Source organism: Misgurnus anguillicaudatus, chromosome 11 (genome assembly GCF_027580225.2).
Source record: "Misgurnus anguillicaudatus chromosome 11, ASM2758022v2, whole genome shotgun sequence".
Taxonomy (NCBI): domain Eukaryota; kingdom Metazoa; phylum Chordata; class Actinopteri; order Cypriniformes; family Cobitidae; genus Misgurnus; species Misgurnus anguillicaudatus.
The window spans coordinates 17,617,785-17,633,477 of record NC_073347.2 but is presented as its reverse complement, the minus strand read 5'-3'; the positions used below and the strand labels follow the sequence as shown (position 1 = coordinate 17,633,477).

Genomic DNA, 15,693 nt, shown 5'->3' with positions numbered 1-15,693 from the left:
ATAGGCCTATGTCAAATGTATAACATAGGAAATGTCAGAGATGTAATGTTTCTATTTTTAAAGGGGCATACATCCTTTCTGATTTTTAGATTAGTGAATCAACATGAGTTAAAAAATAAAGTTTTCTTTTGTCCCTGCCAGTATTGAGTATTTAGTTTCATCCTAAATACTCAATACTAAGTCCTAATTAAATAACAGTGACAAGTTTGCGGAGGTGTTTAATATTGTTAGTGATAAAAACAATAATAAGAGCTCTACACTGTAAAAAAAATCAGTAGAAATTACAATGTTATTGCAGCCGGGTTGCCGGTAATCCACCGCAGATCCAAATGCATGTCATCCACTGGCAAGAGTTTGTTCAAAGTTAAATTCATTCTAAACATTAACAAGTCTCTATCTTTACAGAACAAAACCACAAAATAACAGCCTCATGCAAAGCATTCTGGGAACCAAAAATCATCATCAACCTTTTTCTGTTTTTTGCTTCAGATTTTGTTTCCCAGAATGTTTTACTTGATGCTGTTTTTTAGTTTTACTCTGCAAAGACAAAGACCCGCAAATGTTTAATGTTCATCTAACCCCGAACAAAATGTCGCCAGCAAAAACACAAATCCAAATCTATGGCAAATTACCGGCAACCCAGCCGCAATTTCCACGGAACTTTTTTACAGTGTAGAGAGTTAAAAGTCTTAATCTCCATCATGTCGTTCAAAACTCAAATCACATTCTTCTGAGGCACAAAAACGGGATGTTGGGCAAGATGTCCAAGCTGATTGTTTTCATCTAATGAATGTGAAAAGTGACCAGGATATTCAAGCTTAAAAAATGCAAAAAAGCATTTAAGCCCTTCAATTATATTGTATGATAAAGAGCAGAGTAAGCATCTTGCCAGCATTCCCTAATCTTGAACTCTTAATGGGGTTCAAACTAAATATAAAGTGGGATGTAAATGATGACAATTTTATCAGATAACATACAGCTGAGCTTAAGGGGAAGGGGGGTTCAACAGTATTTCATGCATTCTGACTTATTAAGAAAGTTTAAGAGTTGGATAACTCATGCCAAACATAGGCAAAGTGTCAAAAAAGCAGTTGGAAGTGTTACAGAGTATTTCTGTGCCGAATGCACTTTTTTTGTATACGTTTTTTGAATACGGGTCCAGTTGGCGTTTCAGGGTTAAGCTATACGTATCACTTCTTTTTATGGGCCCTTCCCACAGAAAACCACACCCACACGTCAATCAGTGGGAGAGCAAAAACCGGGAAGCTATAAGTCACAGACATTACTTCACACTTTGTTTATATCAAGACTCAACAATAGCACGAAAGAAGAAGTGTGCTTTTGGATGTAAGGAGAAGTAAGCCAACCTTATGGAAACAATGGATATAGTAAGTTTTGTGTGCGTGTTTGTTTAACACTGGATTTCATTGAAAAGTCTCAACCGGGTCATAAGTTGCATGCGGTAAGTAAGACTTCTGTGTTATGTTGGAAATCAGTGCGTAATGGCATTTTATATAAACACGAACATGTAGTGAATCATAAGGTAAACAGTGTTGTATAAAGTGTTGCGTGATTTGTGACTCGCTCCTCCTGTTTTTCGTACAATATCGGAAAGAATCTGTAAAGCTGACTTGTCTTTTATAAATCTGATAAAACTAAAGACTCTTCGAAGATATTAAAGATGTAATACTACTCTATAGGTACTCAAGATACGCAGAAACAGCCTGTGTCATGGGAGATTTAAGTTTGCATATCCCTTGCAGAATCTGCAAAAAATAATAATAAAACAATCACTTTTCCAAAGAGGTCTAGATGCTGAAAAAGCAAAGACTGTGCCAGATCTGGAGGATGTTTCTTAAGACCAGTAGACAGTTCAATGCTCAGGACAAACAAGTGACTCGTGAACTACAAAACCTAAAATTCATCAGAACATCAAAACTCGATGTTGCGTTGGTGAGATCTCACAAGGGGTTCGCCCTAAAGAGACCAATTACTCTGCTTCTCTCTAAAAATGGCCAATGAGAATTGGCAAATGGAATTTGCATGTTGAAGCCGTGTCTTGGATTTCCAGGTATAAAAGGGGGACGGCATTAAGTTTAAGTTATGTTAAATAACTTGTTTATGACAGCACTAAGAAAAAGAAAAATACACTACAATTTGTACATTTCCTCTACATTTTAAAATAATGTTTTTTTTCTATAAGAAAGGCAGTTAGACAGCATCCATCCCCAGCACTGTGCACTGGTCCTTAGACTCCTGCATGTTGGCATGAGCCGAAAGATCTCACTACACAGCTTGCTGGAATTTGTCTCCATAAATAAAAGATTTCATCTCTAATCTGTAGTAACTCTCTTTTCATATTTATTTCGCTCTTTCATTTTTTTCTGAAATGTCCCAGGGCTTCCTTGCTGTCACAGAGATAGATACCAGACAACATAATGGTATTTTTTACAAGGGAGCCACCATTTTTAGATTTTGTGTATTCAGTCAGTGAATATACTCGTGATCCAACTGCCAAAGATAGTGAACAGCTTTCCTGTGGATGATAAGAGAGCAATGCAACGCTTACAAAACTTTGAAATGACAGGACTCAAAGCATGAATGCCGAGCTTTAAAATACAGCCTTTTCTCTCTTACATACTTACTTCCTTACTGAGGCACCCCAATGTTTAAAACATATCCGGATTCCAGTTATCCTGACCGATGAATTTCTAAATCAATAGTCTTATCTAAACCGTTATTTAAAACTTGAACTTTCACACGAATCGTCTGCACTGCTCTTTGGTCACCGTCACAGCTTCGACTCACCATCTCAATAACTCATTTACCGCGAAGACGGTCACACTCGCTCCGATCTATTGCCATCTCACGCACTGTCAGTCAGGAAATGACAGCTAGTCAGACGCAAATGAACTTTATTCACAATCAGCGTCTCTCTCAGGGTCCCTGGACTGCTGTCAATCATGCCCTCCACACTCTCTCGATTTTGTGTCAGATCCGAGAAGTGTGGGCACAACCTAACCATGAGATAAGATTCACTAAAGTCTATTTCCCGGCAACAATGTGACTCTCTGATAGAACTAAATGGAGCAGAAATTGAGCAGAAGGTGCGGTTCATCCCTAACGTGACATGTTACCATTACTTCTTTCTGTTGGCCTCTTCAATACTTACTGGCAAGTGTTTCACAAATGTTATGGTTGGCAACAAAGGTATGAGCAACAGAGAATAATGCTGTATTATTAATTATTTACACTGGATATAGAAAAGAATGTGTTTCTGGGCCAAGCTATAGAACATAAGATGTATAATTTAACACAGTGTCCTACATAGAGGGAAGGGGGGTGTGGGCGAGGAGCAAGAAGATTGCACAAGGCTCGCTGTTGGCGAACCATCCAAGCAAAAAGTCAGCTGGTAGTAATATAGTGAGACAGTGGGATAGTTATATGGTTTTATACACTGCTATTACTGCTAGATTGAACAACTCTATAGAAATCAGACATGGTTAGTTAGAGAGAGCTCATCTCACGATTACCATTTAGGCCAAACGCTGCCTAAATGCTTATTTTCATATCCTTTTCACAAAAAGAGCACACAATAAGGCCTGTTTCAACAGGAGAGATTTGTAAAATGTTGATCGTCGAACAATGAAAATAAAAATATTATATTAGCAGTTTTATTTCCAGTTCATTTTTGCAATTGCTTTTCATGATCATTTCAATGAAATTACAAGTCATAGGAAACCAGTGTATTTGTAGACAGACTCTTTACCATGTTCAAAACATTTCGCAGATATCTGGATTTAGTCATACAAAATCCCAGCAAAAACGGCACAAATTCCACCTGGGCTTCCTTATTTCTTTCCTGTCACTCAGTATGCAGCTACGCACAGTCCAGAGTAAACAACTGTGGTTTCAAAGCAAACCATTTGAAATCCTATCTGACATATCTGAAATGTTGTACTTAAATTGTACATCATGCATATTAGACCCCATTACCACACCATTCATTTATGATCAGAGCTGTGAGGCTCGGCATGGCTCCATCAGTAACGCTTGACAGGTGGCTGAAACGATTGAGTGACAACGCATGAGCTGACGCGTTCCCCCCTCTGGACGCCAGCCGCATGTGAGCTGGAAAACAACACATATGGCCTCTAACAGTCAGCATCCGTACTGGCCGTGCACTCATACGAGCTCAGATGCTCGCTGTGGGAGTGCTGACCACACAGAAGCGTAAAACGCTTGAGGGCCCGCCCCGTCTCCACCATTCAGTAACCTTAGTAAGACATCAAAATGTGTTTGTGGGTGTGTGCAAGGACCCTCTTTACTCTTCCATCTGAGCAGTGTCCTGAGGTGTTCTGTGCCTGTGCCTTGATGACCATGAGCAAGAAAATGAGAGAGGAATAGAAACATAAATGGAAAGGAAAACATTAGGCGTCAACCAACATTTCAGAGGATAGAGAAAAAGAAAGGGGGTTAAGCAAAACAGTGATAATAACAGTGATTTTTCCAACTGATTTGTCTTATCAAACTTTATATTTCCACAAAATTTGGAATGTTATAACTTTATTTTTAGAGTTTCAGCTATTGTGCAAAGAAGAAAAATTGTCAAAACAACAACCTTAAGACCAAGCACAAGCCCTTGACGAATAGCCATTTTGCCAACATTCAACAAGGTAAATGTTATAATTAATTCAGGTCTCTCAATTCAGACCCTAAATACAGCCATATAAGTATCCCTTAATCAACACTAAACCATAAACATGTTCCATATTCATATTATACTGGAATTATTTTGCATTACCACATTATATTGTAATATTACACTATACTAAACATTACTGTAGACTACTTCACTAATTCCATTCAAAAATGAAACTTGTAAATTATTTTCATTCATTACACACAGACTAATACATTTCATATGTCAGTTCTTTTAATTTAGATGGTTAGAACTGACAATTAAGGATTATCCTAAATTTAGTATCTCAGAAAATTAGAATTTTGTGAAAAGGTTCAATATTGAAGACACCTGGTACAACACTCTAATCAGGTAATTAACTCAAAACACCTGCAATGCCATTTAAATTGTCTCTCAGTCTAGTAGGCTACACAATCATGGGAAGACTGCCGAGTTGACAGTTGTCCAAAAGACGACCACTGATACCTTGCACAAGGAGGGCAAGACACGAAATGTCATTGCAAAAGATGCTGGCTGTTCACAGATCTCTGTGTCCGAGCACATTAATAGACAGGCGAAGGGAAGGAAAAGATGTGGTAGAAAAAAGTGTACAAGCAATAGGGATAACTACACCCTGGAAATGTGGGGGAGATTCACAAAGAGTGGACTGCAGCTTGAGTCAGTGCTTCAAGAACCACTACGCACAGAGCTATGCAAGACCTGGGTTTCAGCTGTCACATTCCTTGTGTTAAGCTACTCTTGAACAACAAACAGCGTCAGAAGCGTCTCGCTTCTGGACTGCTGCTGAGTGGTCCAAAGTTATGTTTTGCATTTTATTTGGAATCAGGGTCCCAGAGTCTGGATGAAGAGAGGAGAGGCACACAATCCACGTTGCTTGAGGTCCAGTGTAAAGTTTCCACAGTCAGTTATGGTTTGGGGGTGCCATGTCATCTGCTGGTGTTGGTCCACTGTGTTTTCTGAGGTGCAAGGTCAACGCAGCCATATACCAGGAAGTTTAAGAGCACTTCATGCTCCCTTTCTGCTGACCAACTTTATGGAGATGCAGATTTCATTTTCCAACATGACTTGGCACCTGCACACAGTGCCAAAGCTACCAGTACCTGGTTTAAGAACCATGGAATCCCTGTTCTTAATTGGCCAGCAACTTTGCCTGACCTTAACCCCATAGAAAATCTATGGGGCATTGTAAAGAGGAAGATGTGTTATGCCAGACCCAACAATACAGAAGAGCTGAAGGCCACTATCAGAGCAACCTGGGCTCTCATAACACCTGAGCAGTGCCACAGACTGATCGATACCGTGCCACGACGCATTGCTGCAATAATTCAGGCAAAAGGAGCCTTAACTAAGTATTGAGTGCTGTACATGCTCATACTTTTCAGGTGCATACTTATCAGTTGGCCCAGATTTCTAAAAATCCTTTCTTTGTATTGGTCTTAATTTTCTGAGAGACTGAATTTGGGATTTTCCTTAGTTGTCAGTTCTAATAATCAAAATTAAAGAAATAAATATTTGAAATATATCAGTCTGTGTGTAATGAATGAATATAATACACAAGTGTCACATTTTGAATGGAATAAGTAAAATAAATCAACTTTTTGATGATATTCTAATTGTATGACCAGCACCTGTATTCTGCCATGAGTGCCATCTAGATAAAACTTAATAAAAGCAAAACTTAATAAGATTTTCCATAGAACTTGCTTAGGTAATACTGCCGGGGAAGGTCACAGCTCTACGCAGTTTAAATAAATTGAGGCATAAGGGATCACATTATAATGGCTGCAGGATGGTTCCCACATGGCTTTGGGAAAGACATCCTCTACTTCAGCTGTACTTTTCAGACAGCTTAGCACCGAGACTAATAGAGTCTCTATTTTTGTAAAGTCAAACTAGAGTAAATCTGTAGTTTGATAGATTTAGTCAAAGTACACCTGTCAAGTGCTGAAGGGTGAATCAATGGCAGCATGTGACAGACCACTACTTTTGAACTAAAATATAAAGAAAACTAGAAGTACAGGGTTTGGAAAAAAATCAGTGGTTCCTGTAAATAGAGCTGGCTGGAAAAACCTCTTAAGTAAAGCCTAGCCAATTTCATGGTGCTACACTTCCAAATTCAGGGATGAAATTGAATTATAAAATTGTTTGTAATATAAATGCGACCAGGTAACTAGCAGGTAAGAAGAGCCCTATAGGTACGACAGAGTTTGGTGGACTATCTAACTGAGCTCAGGAAGAGAAAGAAATGCTGTGCGTGAGCAATCAGACCTTTCACCCTAAAAGTGATCCTAGTCAAACTGCTGAGTGGCAAAGTCTTACAGAAAATCAAAATGAATCAATAGCTCATAACAGATGCCAGGAGTGGGATGCACTCTTGGATCCCTTAGGTAGAACTGAAAGAAAGACAATGACAATTTGGAAAGGTATTGCACTCACAAATAGCAATTATTAGAAATAAATTATATAAACGTATATGGTCAATATGTAAGTTTTGATTATGAGCAGAATTTTATTTATTTCCATGAAAATATCAGAGCTGGAAATCACAATAAAAAATGTACTGGTAGTTGCGGGTTTCCCAAAACCTGGTGATATAAATGTATATAAAATGCAGTACTGAATATTGTGACTGTAATGCTGCGTTTACACCAACCGCTGTAGAAACGTGAAGCGTGAGTGATTTCAATGTTAAGTCAATGTGAAGACGCGTTGACGCGCATTTGGAGGTCCCGCGGCGCGGATGAGGCATTTGGCGCGGGAGACGCATTTCCGCCTCATTCATGCGTCTAAGCTCACGCGAAAACCTCGAATTGAGCGTTGTGCGCGATAAGCGCGAATGGTGCTTTTTATGCATTTTGTGTTTGATGCGAATTGGCGCCTGATCCCCGATTTGAAAAATTTGAACATTGGCGGAAATGTCTCGCTGCGTTAACCAATCAGGAGCCTGTTTGCTGCTGTGGATGCAGCCCCGCCCATTCATTCAACCTGAAAGAACGCTTGATATTGTCCGAAGCAGTCACCCGGAGCTTTACGACACAAGTTCTTATTTCTATAGAAGAGACAGGAATAAAAAGGACCTCGCTTGGAAGAGTGTCAGTGAGGACTTTGGGCAACCTGGTAAGTTGTAATACACATTTCACTTTTGAGTCATGTGACGTTTATCGACCGTGCCATTTATTTTTCCCAAATAGTAAGGTTACCAAATACAAACCGGTAACTCTCTCGATAAATGTACAATCAACATCAGTCATCTTGCAAACAGACAACCGCATAGCACTTGCCCCTCCCACAAGAAGGCGATTTTGCCTCTGACGCGCGTCAAATGCTTGTTTTTTCTGCGCGTCTACTTCGCTCTACACGCGCGAATGCATTCAAACTTTTCAAGCGGCAAACAAGACGCGGTAGACGTGACTTTGACGCCTGAAACGCGGTTGGTGTAAACGCACCGTTAGTTAAAAATCCTCCAGCATTATAATGACCATATATCTTGGATATTCAATAATCTTTAAGATGCATCAGTAATAAGCATGATTCACAATAGAGATTCACAGCCTTTATTTTTTGGACTGATGAAAACATTTTCCCTGAGCTCTGATTGGCTGAGCTTCAGAAGAATGGCTCGTTGTGGGTTATGGTCCTTATTTGTCATGCTGGTCAGCATCTTTTGAAGTCACAGTGTGGAATTCGTCTGTAAAGGCTAAATGCCATCAAGTGACCAAGGCAACAACCAAAACCACTTATTTGTTTGTCCACAAATGTTAAAGGGTTTGAAAAAAGCCAGCAAAACCGTACCACAGTGAGACTATAGAGATGAAATGAGTGGAATGGCAAAGATTAAAGCAAATGTAAATAATACTAAAAGTAAACAGGTCCGGGCTGCATGCAGGCAACATTTATTTCAGTCAAATGCAATAAGATTACAACTTCCATCTGACTATAGCTGCACTGTGAAACATGGCCACAAAAATTAGCATTGGCTCAGGAAGCATCATGACATTTATGACACTGACATTCACAATCACATACGATATGAGTACCTCTGTCTATCGAATCAAAGAAATATGCATTTCTAAACAACGCTTGTAATATTCCTCTACAGCATATGACTGATATAGACTCCCAATCCCCGTGATGGAAACTAAACCTGTGGTAATGAAGACAAAACTACCTCCTTTAATATCTGCCTCCAGCATATTTGATGAACAGCTCATTGCTTTCTTATAAACACCCCATGCATCTTTTATCCCCAACGATTTAAGCAGTCCTCTTGTGGGGCATATCTGTTACCCCCAGAAACCAAAAAGTTTCATTTATCAAAATTGCTGCTAAAGAAAGTACTGATCGGCCCACGATTCATGAATATTGCACTCCTTGTGTGGCGTGAAACTTAATGGAAAATGCAAAAATGATTTGCATTTGAACCCGAGTTCAATACCACCAAATATCCGTCCGGGCTTTCGAGAGTTTATAATTGTGAATGTTACTACTGCATCTAAAATCCGTTCCTTCATTCAAAAATGTCAGCTGCCATTTTAATGCTACATTTGAGTCAAAGTTGTAAACGTCATTTTGAATACGAAGTGGTAAAATGGTTGATAATGGCCTTCATTTAAATAGTATCCGACACACTAAGAATAACAATCAGTGAAAGAAATAAGGTTGCTGGAAAAATATGAAAATGATTAAATGGGTGAGGACATTTGAAAGAAGGTACGTCACTGTGACCACACATATCATTTCTATGAAGGTACTGTATATTGGTAGATCATACAGATTAATACATTAAGACTCCATTCCATAATTCCTTACCCAAAGGCTCTTTAATATGCAATGATATCATACAAAACTATACATTTCAAAGGATTTTGACTAGGCAAAGTAAGGATTTGGTTCTGGCAGGTCCAACCCAATGACATGCTGGGTCCTGTCTCTATGTCCCACTCTCATCTCCCTCTCCTTCACCTCTATTTATAAAACCCTGCACATGTCTTATCCCTTTCCCTGATAATTTTTCAGCATAGCCTTGTCAATTATTCACATACTCTTCTACATATTGAACATGTTTCCCTTTCTAAGCATTAATATTTAAGGCTTCATCCCTCCGTTAGGACACCTTAAAAGGATAAATCAAAGTGACATTAAAATTTTTCAGCATTGGTCTCATAGTAAAATTAATCTGTAATGGAGCTGGATAGCAGCACTTTCATGGCTTTCTATTAAAAGAAAAAAACAGATGAGATAAACAAAGCCCTGATCGGTTCTGAATTCTGAATGAGTTTAGGTCAATTAGCACTGCCAATGATTTTTATGTCAGAATCATGGTCTTATTCGTACTTTTAGTCAAAATAGTGGGACAGTGTGGTACATGGTCAATGCAATGTGCTAGGTGACATGAACTAATCTACACAATCGGCCTGGTGCGACAAAACAAAGAAAGAATCAATGGTCATTAAATAGCATTCAGCTGGAACCAGAAATCATGTCAGCCAGATTCAGCTAAAGCTGTTTTTACTTAATGCTACTGTTGATTCTGCAACTTCATAATCGATCAAATTGAGAAATTACTTTTTATAGTCAGTATCTACACTTTATACACAAATATATGAGCATATATCACAACCTGCACCTCCTCAAGTACAGGACGTATAATCAAAAGTACCAATATTAGAGGCCACTCAATTCAACATGACCAATCTTGTGCAAACCAAATTGTTTTTATCCCAAAAGAGTGTGCAAAAAGATGTGTTTCTCAAATCCTCCTAGAGGTGAGAAGTAATAAATTTTAACATGAGCCGCAGCTGTGAGCTCTCAAACACATTAGGGACACAAATGGTTCAGTTATCTTTTCACTGTGATATTGATAAAGGCAGGCAATTGTTGCTGGGAGTTATAGGATTAAGTTATCCTCTGTCAGACAATTGCAATAGTAATGAATTACAACCGCAGTATACAGAATGATAAGACTTTGCTCAAACACCCATGACATCTCATAAAGTCTATGATTTCTTTTTGTATTACTACGGCAAAAGAGGGGTCCATCTTACCGTGCACAGGGAAAATAATAAGATAAATTTAGCAAAAATTGTACTAGGGTAAAAAGAAAGCAGAGAAAACAATACTTGGAATTGTTATGTTCTTGTACTGTAACCACACACACTTTAGAAAAGCAATTTTTCCCTACCAACTAGAAGAAACTAACGTATATTTCGATTAACAAAAGAGTCATTATTTGTGAATGAATGCAAATTGATTTGGATTAAAACACAAGAGCGTAATATCATAAAGTGATGAGGCACAACATCCTCATACTGTCTGACTCTGATATTACAGGGCTTATCATATTATATTAGGGCATTCATAGGTCTACAGGATTGTATTACAGAGGAATGCTAAAATAATCCTTACTACGTAGTTAAATATCTAGAATTATGTATCTAGAAGTACAGCCAAACAACCTTGATGTTTGTGCCCATGAGCTGATGCAATGATTAGTGTTTTAGTCAAGACCACCTAAACCGAGACCAATTCATGACCAAGACCAAGACAGGTCGAGACCGAGACAAGACCAAGACTTTAAAGGGTTGAGACCAAGTCAAGACCAAGACAGGCCGAGACCAAGTCAAAACCAAGATCAGTGCAAGTCACTGCATTAAAACACTTATGATAAAATGTGGAATATGCATATGATTAGGCACTTCTTGTCTGTGTGTGTGTGTGCGTGCCTGTGTCGTGCCATCAGAGAAGTTGATAAAATAATCAAAGGCATTGCAGATATGTGGGAATTTATCTTTGTTTATAAGCAAATAAAAGTGAACAAACACTTAAGAGCTGAAATCAACTTAACCATTTAGTCTTTCCATGGCTTGTCATCCACTTAACACAATGCAGGGGTTTATAGTAATAAAATTAGAAAATTTGTCATTTGGAGAAACTTAAACAATGCTTAAACAATGCCAACATCATATGCCAAACCTGAATAAACTGCATAAAATTAATGATAAAAAATAAATTTGTGATGTGCCATCAGCTGTGGTCTTGACCAGCCTTGAAATAAAATTCCGAGTCCTCTTTATTTGAGACCGAGACAAGACCGAGTAAAAATGCGGTCGATTCCCAGACAAGACCAAGACCTTTAAAAAGTGGTCTCGAGAACTACAACACTAGCAATGATTTATTGTGAAGGTATCCGGTCGGTTTGAAGACAGAAAGCAATAGCATTACAATCACATCAGCATCACACCTTAGAGTTGCGTAATGCCCCCAAGCACGTGTGCAAGATAAGGCACGACGACGCATTCATGAATTTAAGCACGTTTATCAATGACAGTGATATTTTACGCGTCATGACCCGAATACACTATTGTAGAGAGTGCTCGTTTTACATTTGCACATGAGACAATTTTCAAAGACTAGTTTGCAAAAGTGATGTTTAATACGCGAGGTACCTCATAATTTCACAATACAATAGTGAAGTAGTGAATAAATAACCAAATTATAATTCTGAGGGGAAGAACTGCTTTTATTTAACATGAGCAGTTATTTAATCTGCCGAAATAAAAATGACACATCATCGCCCTCAACCCTGTCTTCAGAAAGGGCAGGACAGTCCTAAATCTACCTTTACACGACATGGGGATATTAAAGCATTACACAGGCTTTATTTATGTTATAGTCCTCGTCGTTAGACACTGTCATCCAGAGCCCTTCTAATAATGCAATACTGAGGAGAAAATCGACAAATGCGATGCCAAAGAAACAATTTCAGTCAGTGACATTCCCTTGCAGACATCACAATATATACAAGCCCTTTAATGTGCCTCAGACTTTGAAAAAAATCAATGTAAATAAAACTAGAAAACAAGAAACCTTTGTGCTATTACCAAACCCACATCAATTTAGACTTCGAATAACAACAAGATAAAGCAACTCATTGTGTTTCACGATAAGTTGTACTGAATAGTTTTAAGATATGCATGATAAAAACACTTGTTTTTTCTCTCAATGTGACTTGTGTTTAATCTATTCAAAGTGCAACAGCAGAGGAAACATAGAGAAACGATACATAGATGGTATATGCAGGAGTCTATTCACTATATCAATAAACAGTAAATATGATTTTGTACCTTGATATCTCCAGATATTCTTAATTTTACAGTTGCATATTCACAATGACGGGAGTGGTCTACATGTTTGTCATATCTGCCGCTCCCTGGCGACATAATAGACGAGACTGCACGCTCGCACACACAAGTCCTTTATGCTTTGCCTTTGCCTCAGCTAAGTAAGCGACTGCCAGATAGATAGATAGATAGATAGATAGATAGATAGATAGATAGATAGATAGATAGATAGATAGATAGATAGATAGATAGATAGATAGATAGATAGATAGATAGATAGATAGATAGATAGATAGATAGATAGATACCTAACCCTAGACATATGTACAGTATATATCTAAGGATATATTTTAAACACATTGTAAAATAAAAATCTAACTGTGCCACATAGTAATTACTATTCATCTTTATGTATCTTTAAGTATAGAAAGGGCAATTAAAATAAAAACACTGTAATTACACAATATAATATTAAAAAGTAAATGTCAGAGGAACTGGTTCACCTCACTAACACTTCCCACCAAGAATACAACATCTATTGTTGGCAAAAGCAAAACCAGCAAGAACCAATTAGAAAGTATCAAACTCACGTGTCTTGCGGCTGACATGGGTTCGACCAGGTGTGGTCATTTGCCTCTCGGTGGATGACTGCTCTTTCGTCCACATTTGGGTGGAGTCATTTAGAACAGCAGGGTTGGAGGGAGAAGGGCTAGAGGTGGATGTTTGGACAGTAGATGTTGTGGAGGCCGCTGTGATAGTTAGGGGCGGATGACGCGTGACAAAGCGCGTAGAAGGACTCTTTTGTGTCACCTGGCTGCCGGATGCCCCGCCACCTCTAGGGGGGACGTTTGGCTGAGTTACTATACGAGTCCTGCCCCTCACCACCGTGGTGACAGTGGGGCTGACAGAGCTAAGCACTCCAATAGTAGTAGTGGTAGTGGTCTCAGGTCCTTTAGGAAAAGTGCTTGGTTTGGACAGAAAGATGGGGTCTTGGCCAATACCCTTGGCATCCACCAAGTCTGTAGGCACGTAGTCTCTCACAGTACCCACTACGATCCATTTCAGCAGCATGAGGCTCAGCCCCAGACCTATAAATCCGATGAAAAGTGGAACTACGCAGAGCCAGGTCTGTTGGCGAGGCCAGAGGGCACAGCTCCCACACCTAAAAGGACCACCACGCGCAGGAGCCTGGGCTTGGTCGCGTCCACCAGAACCTCCCCTTACGTCGGGCTCCTCCAGCACCATGGCGCCCGAGTTGTTCATTGTTCCAGAGCTGTCACTCATCTTGCCCGTGGCACAAAAAGGGTTAACCCCAAGGCCGGGAGCTCAACAAACATAGGAAACCCGAGGCAAATTGCCGGGCAGGCATTGAAAAGTGAAATGAGGACAGAATAATACCAAAATCTTCACAAATACAGTCGGGCAGACATTCCCTGGATCACATCCCACACTGCCAAAAACTAACACACATACTCACAATCAGACATGCGCATATATCCAATAGAATTCCAGAGGTAGAAAACTCAAAATCCAGTAAGAGACAGTCCAGTAATATGTCCATACGACTTCCAGATCAAAACGATCAAATTTTAAATAAAGGTGCAGAGCAAAAGAAAAGGGAGGAGTGAAGCCATCTGCATGTTGACTCCGTTGCAGTAGCACTTTCTCCTGTGTCAGATAATCAAATCCCTCTCGTGCAGATAGAATGATTTTTCTATATCATTTCCTTGAGATTAGTATTATACGTTAACAAGGAGTTCAGTAAAAGTTACCCCATTAGTATTTTCCTCTCTGCCCCTTTTGATCTTGTTAATTCCTTTTCCAGATCTCGATCGGATTAGCGGTTCTGTATTTGTAACGCTGACTCAGCTATACACATCCCAAAAAAGCAGATCCCTTCAGAGAAAACCAGTCTGCACTGACCGAGATGCAATATGTCCCCTTCAACGACAGAAGCTTCTGCAGATTTATAGCATCCTTACGGGAGCAGGGATCTGCGGAACGAACCAAGTGCACATGAGCTCCGGCTAAGACGATCCAGCCAAGACCTAGAAGAGGAAACAGTGGCAGTATCAGAGTTTTCCACAGCATGCAGGCTGCAAAAGAATGGCGATGGATGGTATTGTTGTCAGACTCGTTACTGTTGTAAATCCCTTCTTGCTGCTGAGAAACCCGTCGTCGTACAGCAAGTCGTTAATATCGTGCCGAGCAGCGAGCGCACACTCAGCCCCATCTACATTCCACCACTGCGAGAGCGCGAGAGAGAAAGAGAGAGAGAAAGAGAGAGAGGAGCAGAGAGATGAAGGGAGGAGTGAGCTTGTAAAAGACAGACAGAGAGAGAAAAGGAGACGGTAAAAAATTACAGCATGCAGTTTTTCCACGAGACAAAATTCATCCGTTCCTTATTCTGGTTCCGTCTGTTTTCTGTTTGTTCTGCCTGTCCGATGCTCTCTCCTAGGGCTGCCATTTGTAAAGAGTCCGGACGAGCGTGTGCTCCAGCTCTAATCTCCTGTGGGATTTTGCAACGGCTCCAGCCTTCCTGTGCCTACGACACTGCAGCCAGACACATACACGCACACATACATAGACAGCTTTCTGCTCTTCCCTACTGCTGATGCCAGGAAAGGGAGAGAGACAGAGCGATAGAGGCACTGCACCTGCTCTCCTCACAAGAATATTCCCCACCCCTTTTGAGAGAGAGGGAGAGAGAGAGAGAGAGAGAGAGAGAGAGAGAGACGTCCATCAGACATAAAAGAGGGAGGGGAGAAATGAGAAGAGATAAGTATAAGAGTTTACAGCAGGATGAGATAGAAAAAGAGAGCAGCAAAGGGCAAGAGAGAGAGAGAGAGAGAGAGAGAAAGAGAAAGACAA

At 39.8% G+C, this 15,693-nt stretch overlaps 1 protein-coding gene across 3 annotated transcripts in view; it reads right to left on the bottom strand.

Annotated features, from left to right (window-relative positions):
* Window positions 1-15,484, bottom strand: part of nrg3a (neuregulin 3a) — a 366,558-nt gene extending 351,074 nt beyond the window's left edge. For all 3 annotated transcript variants that reach the window (XM_055170877.2, XM_055170879.2, XM_055170878.2), the window contains exon 1: window positions 13,413-15,484. In XM_055170877.2, coding sequence (XP_055026852.2) covers window positions 13,413-14,106 — 694 coding nt within the window. In that variant the 5' untranslated portion in view covers window positions 14,107-15,484. The remainder of the gene's footprint in view (window positions 1-13,412) is intronic.
* Window positions 15,485-15,693: the final 209 nt, after the last annotated feature.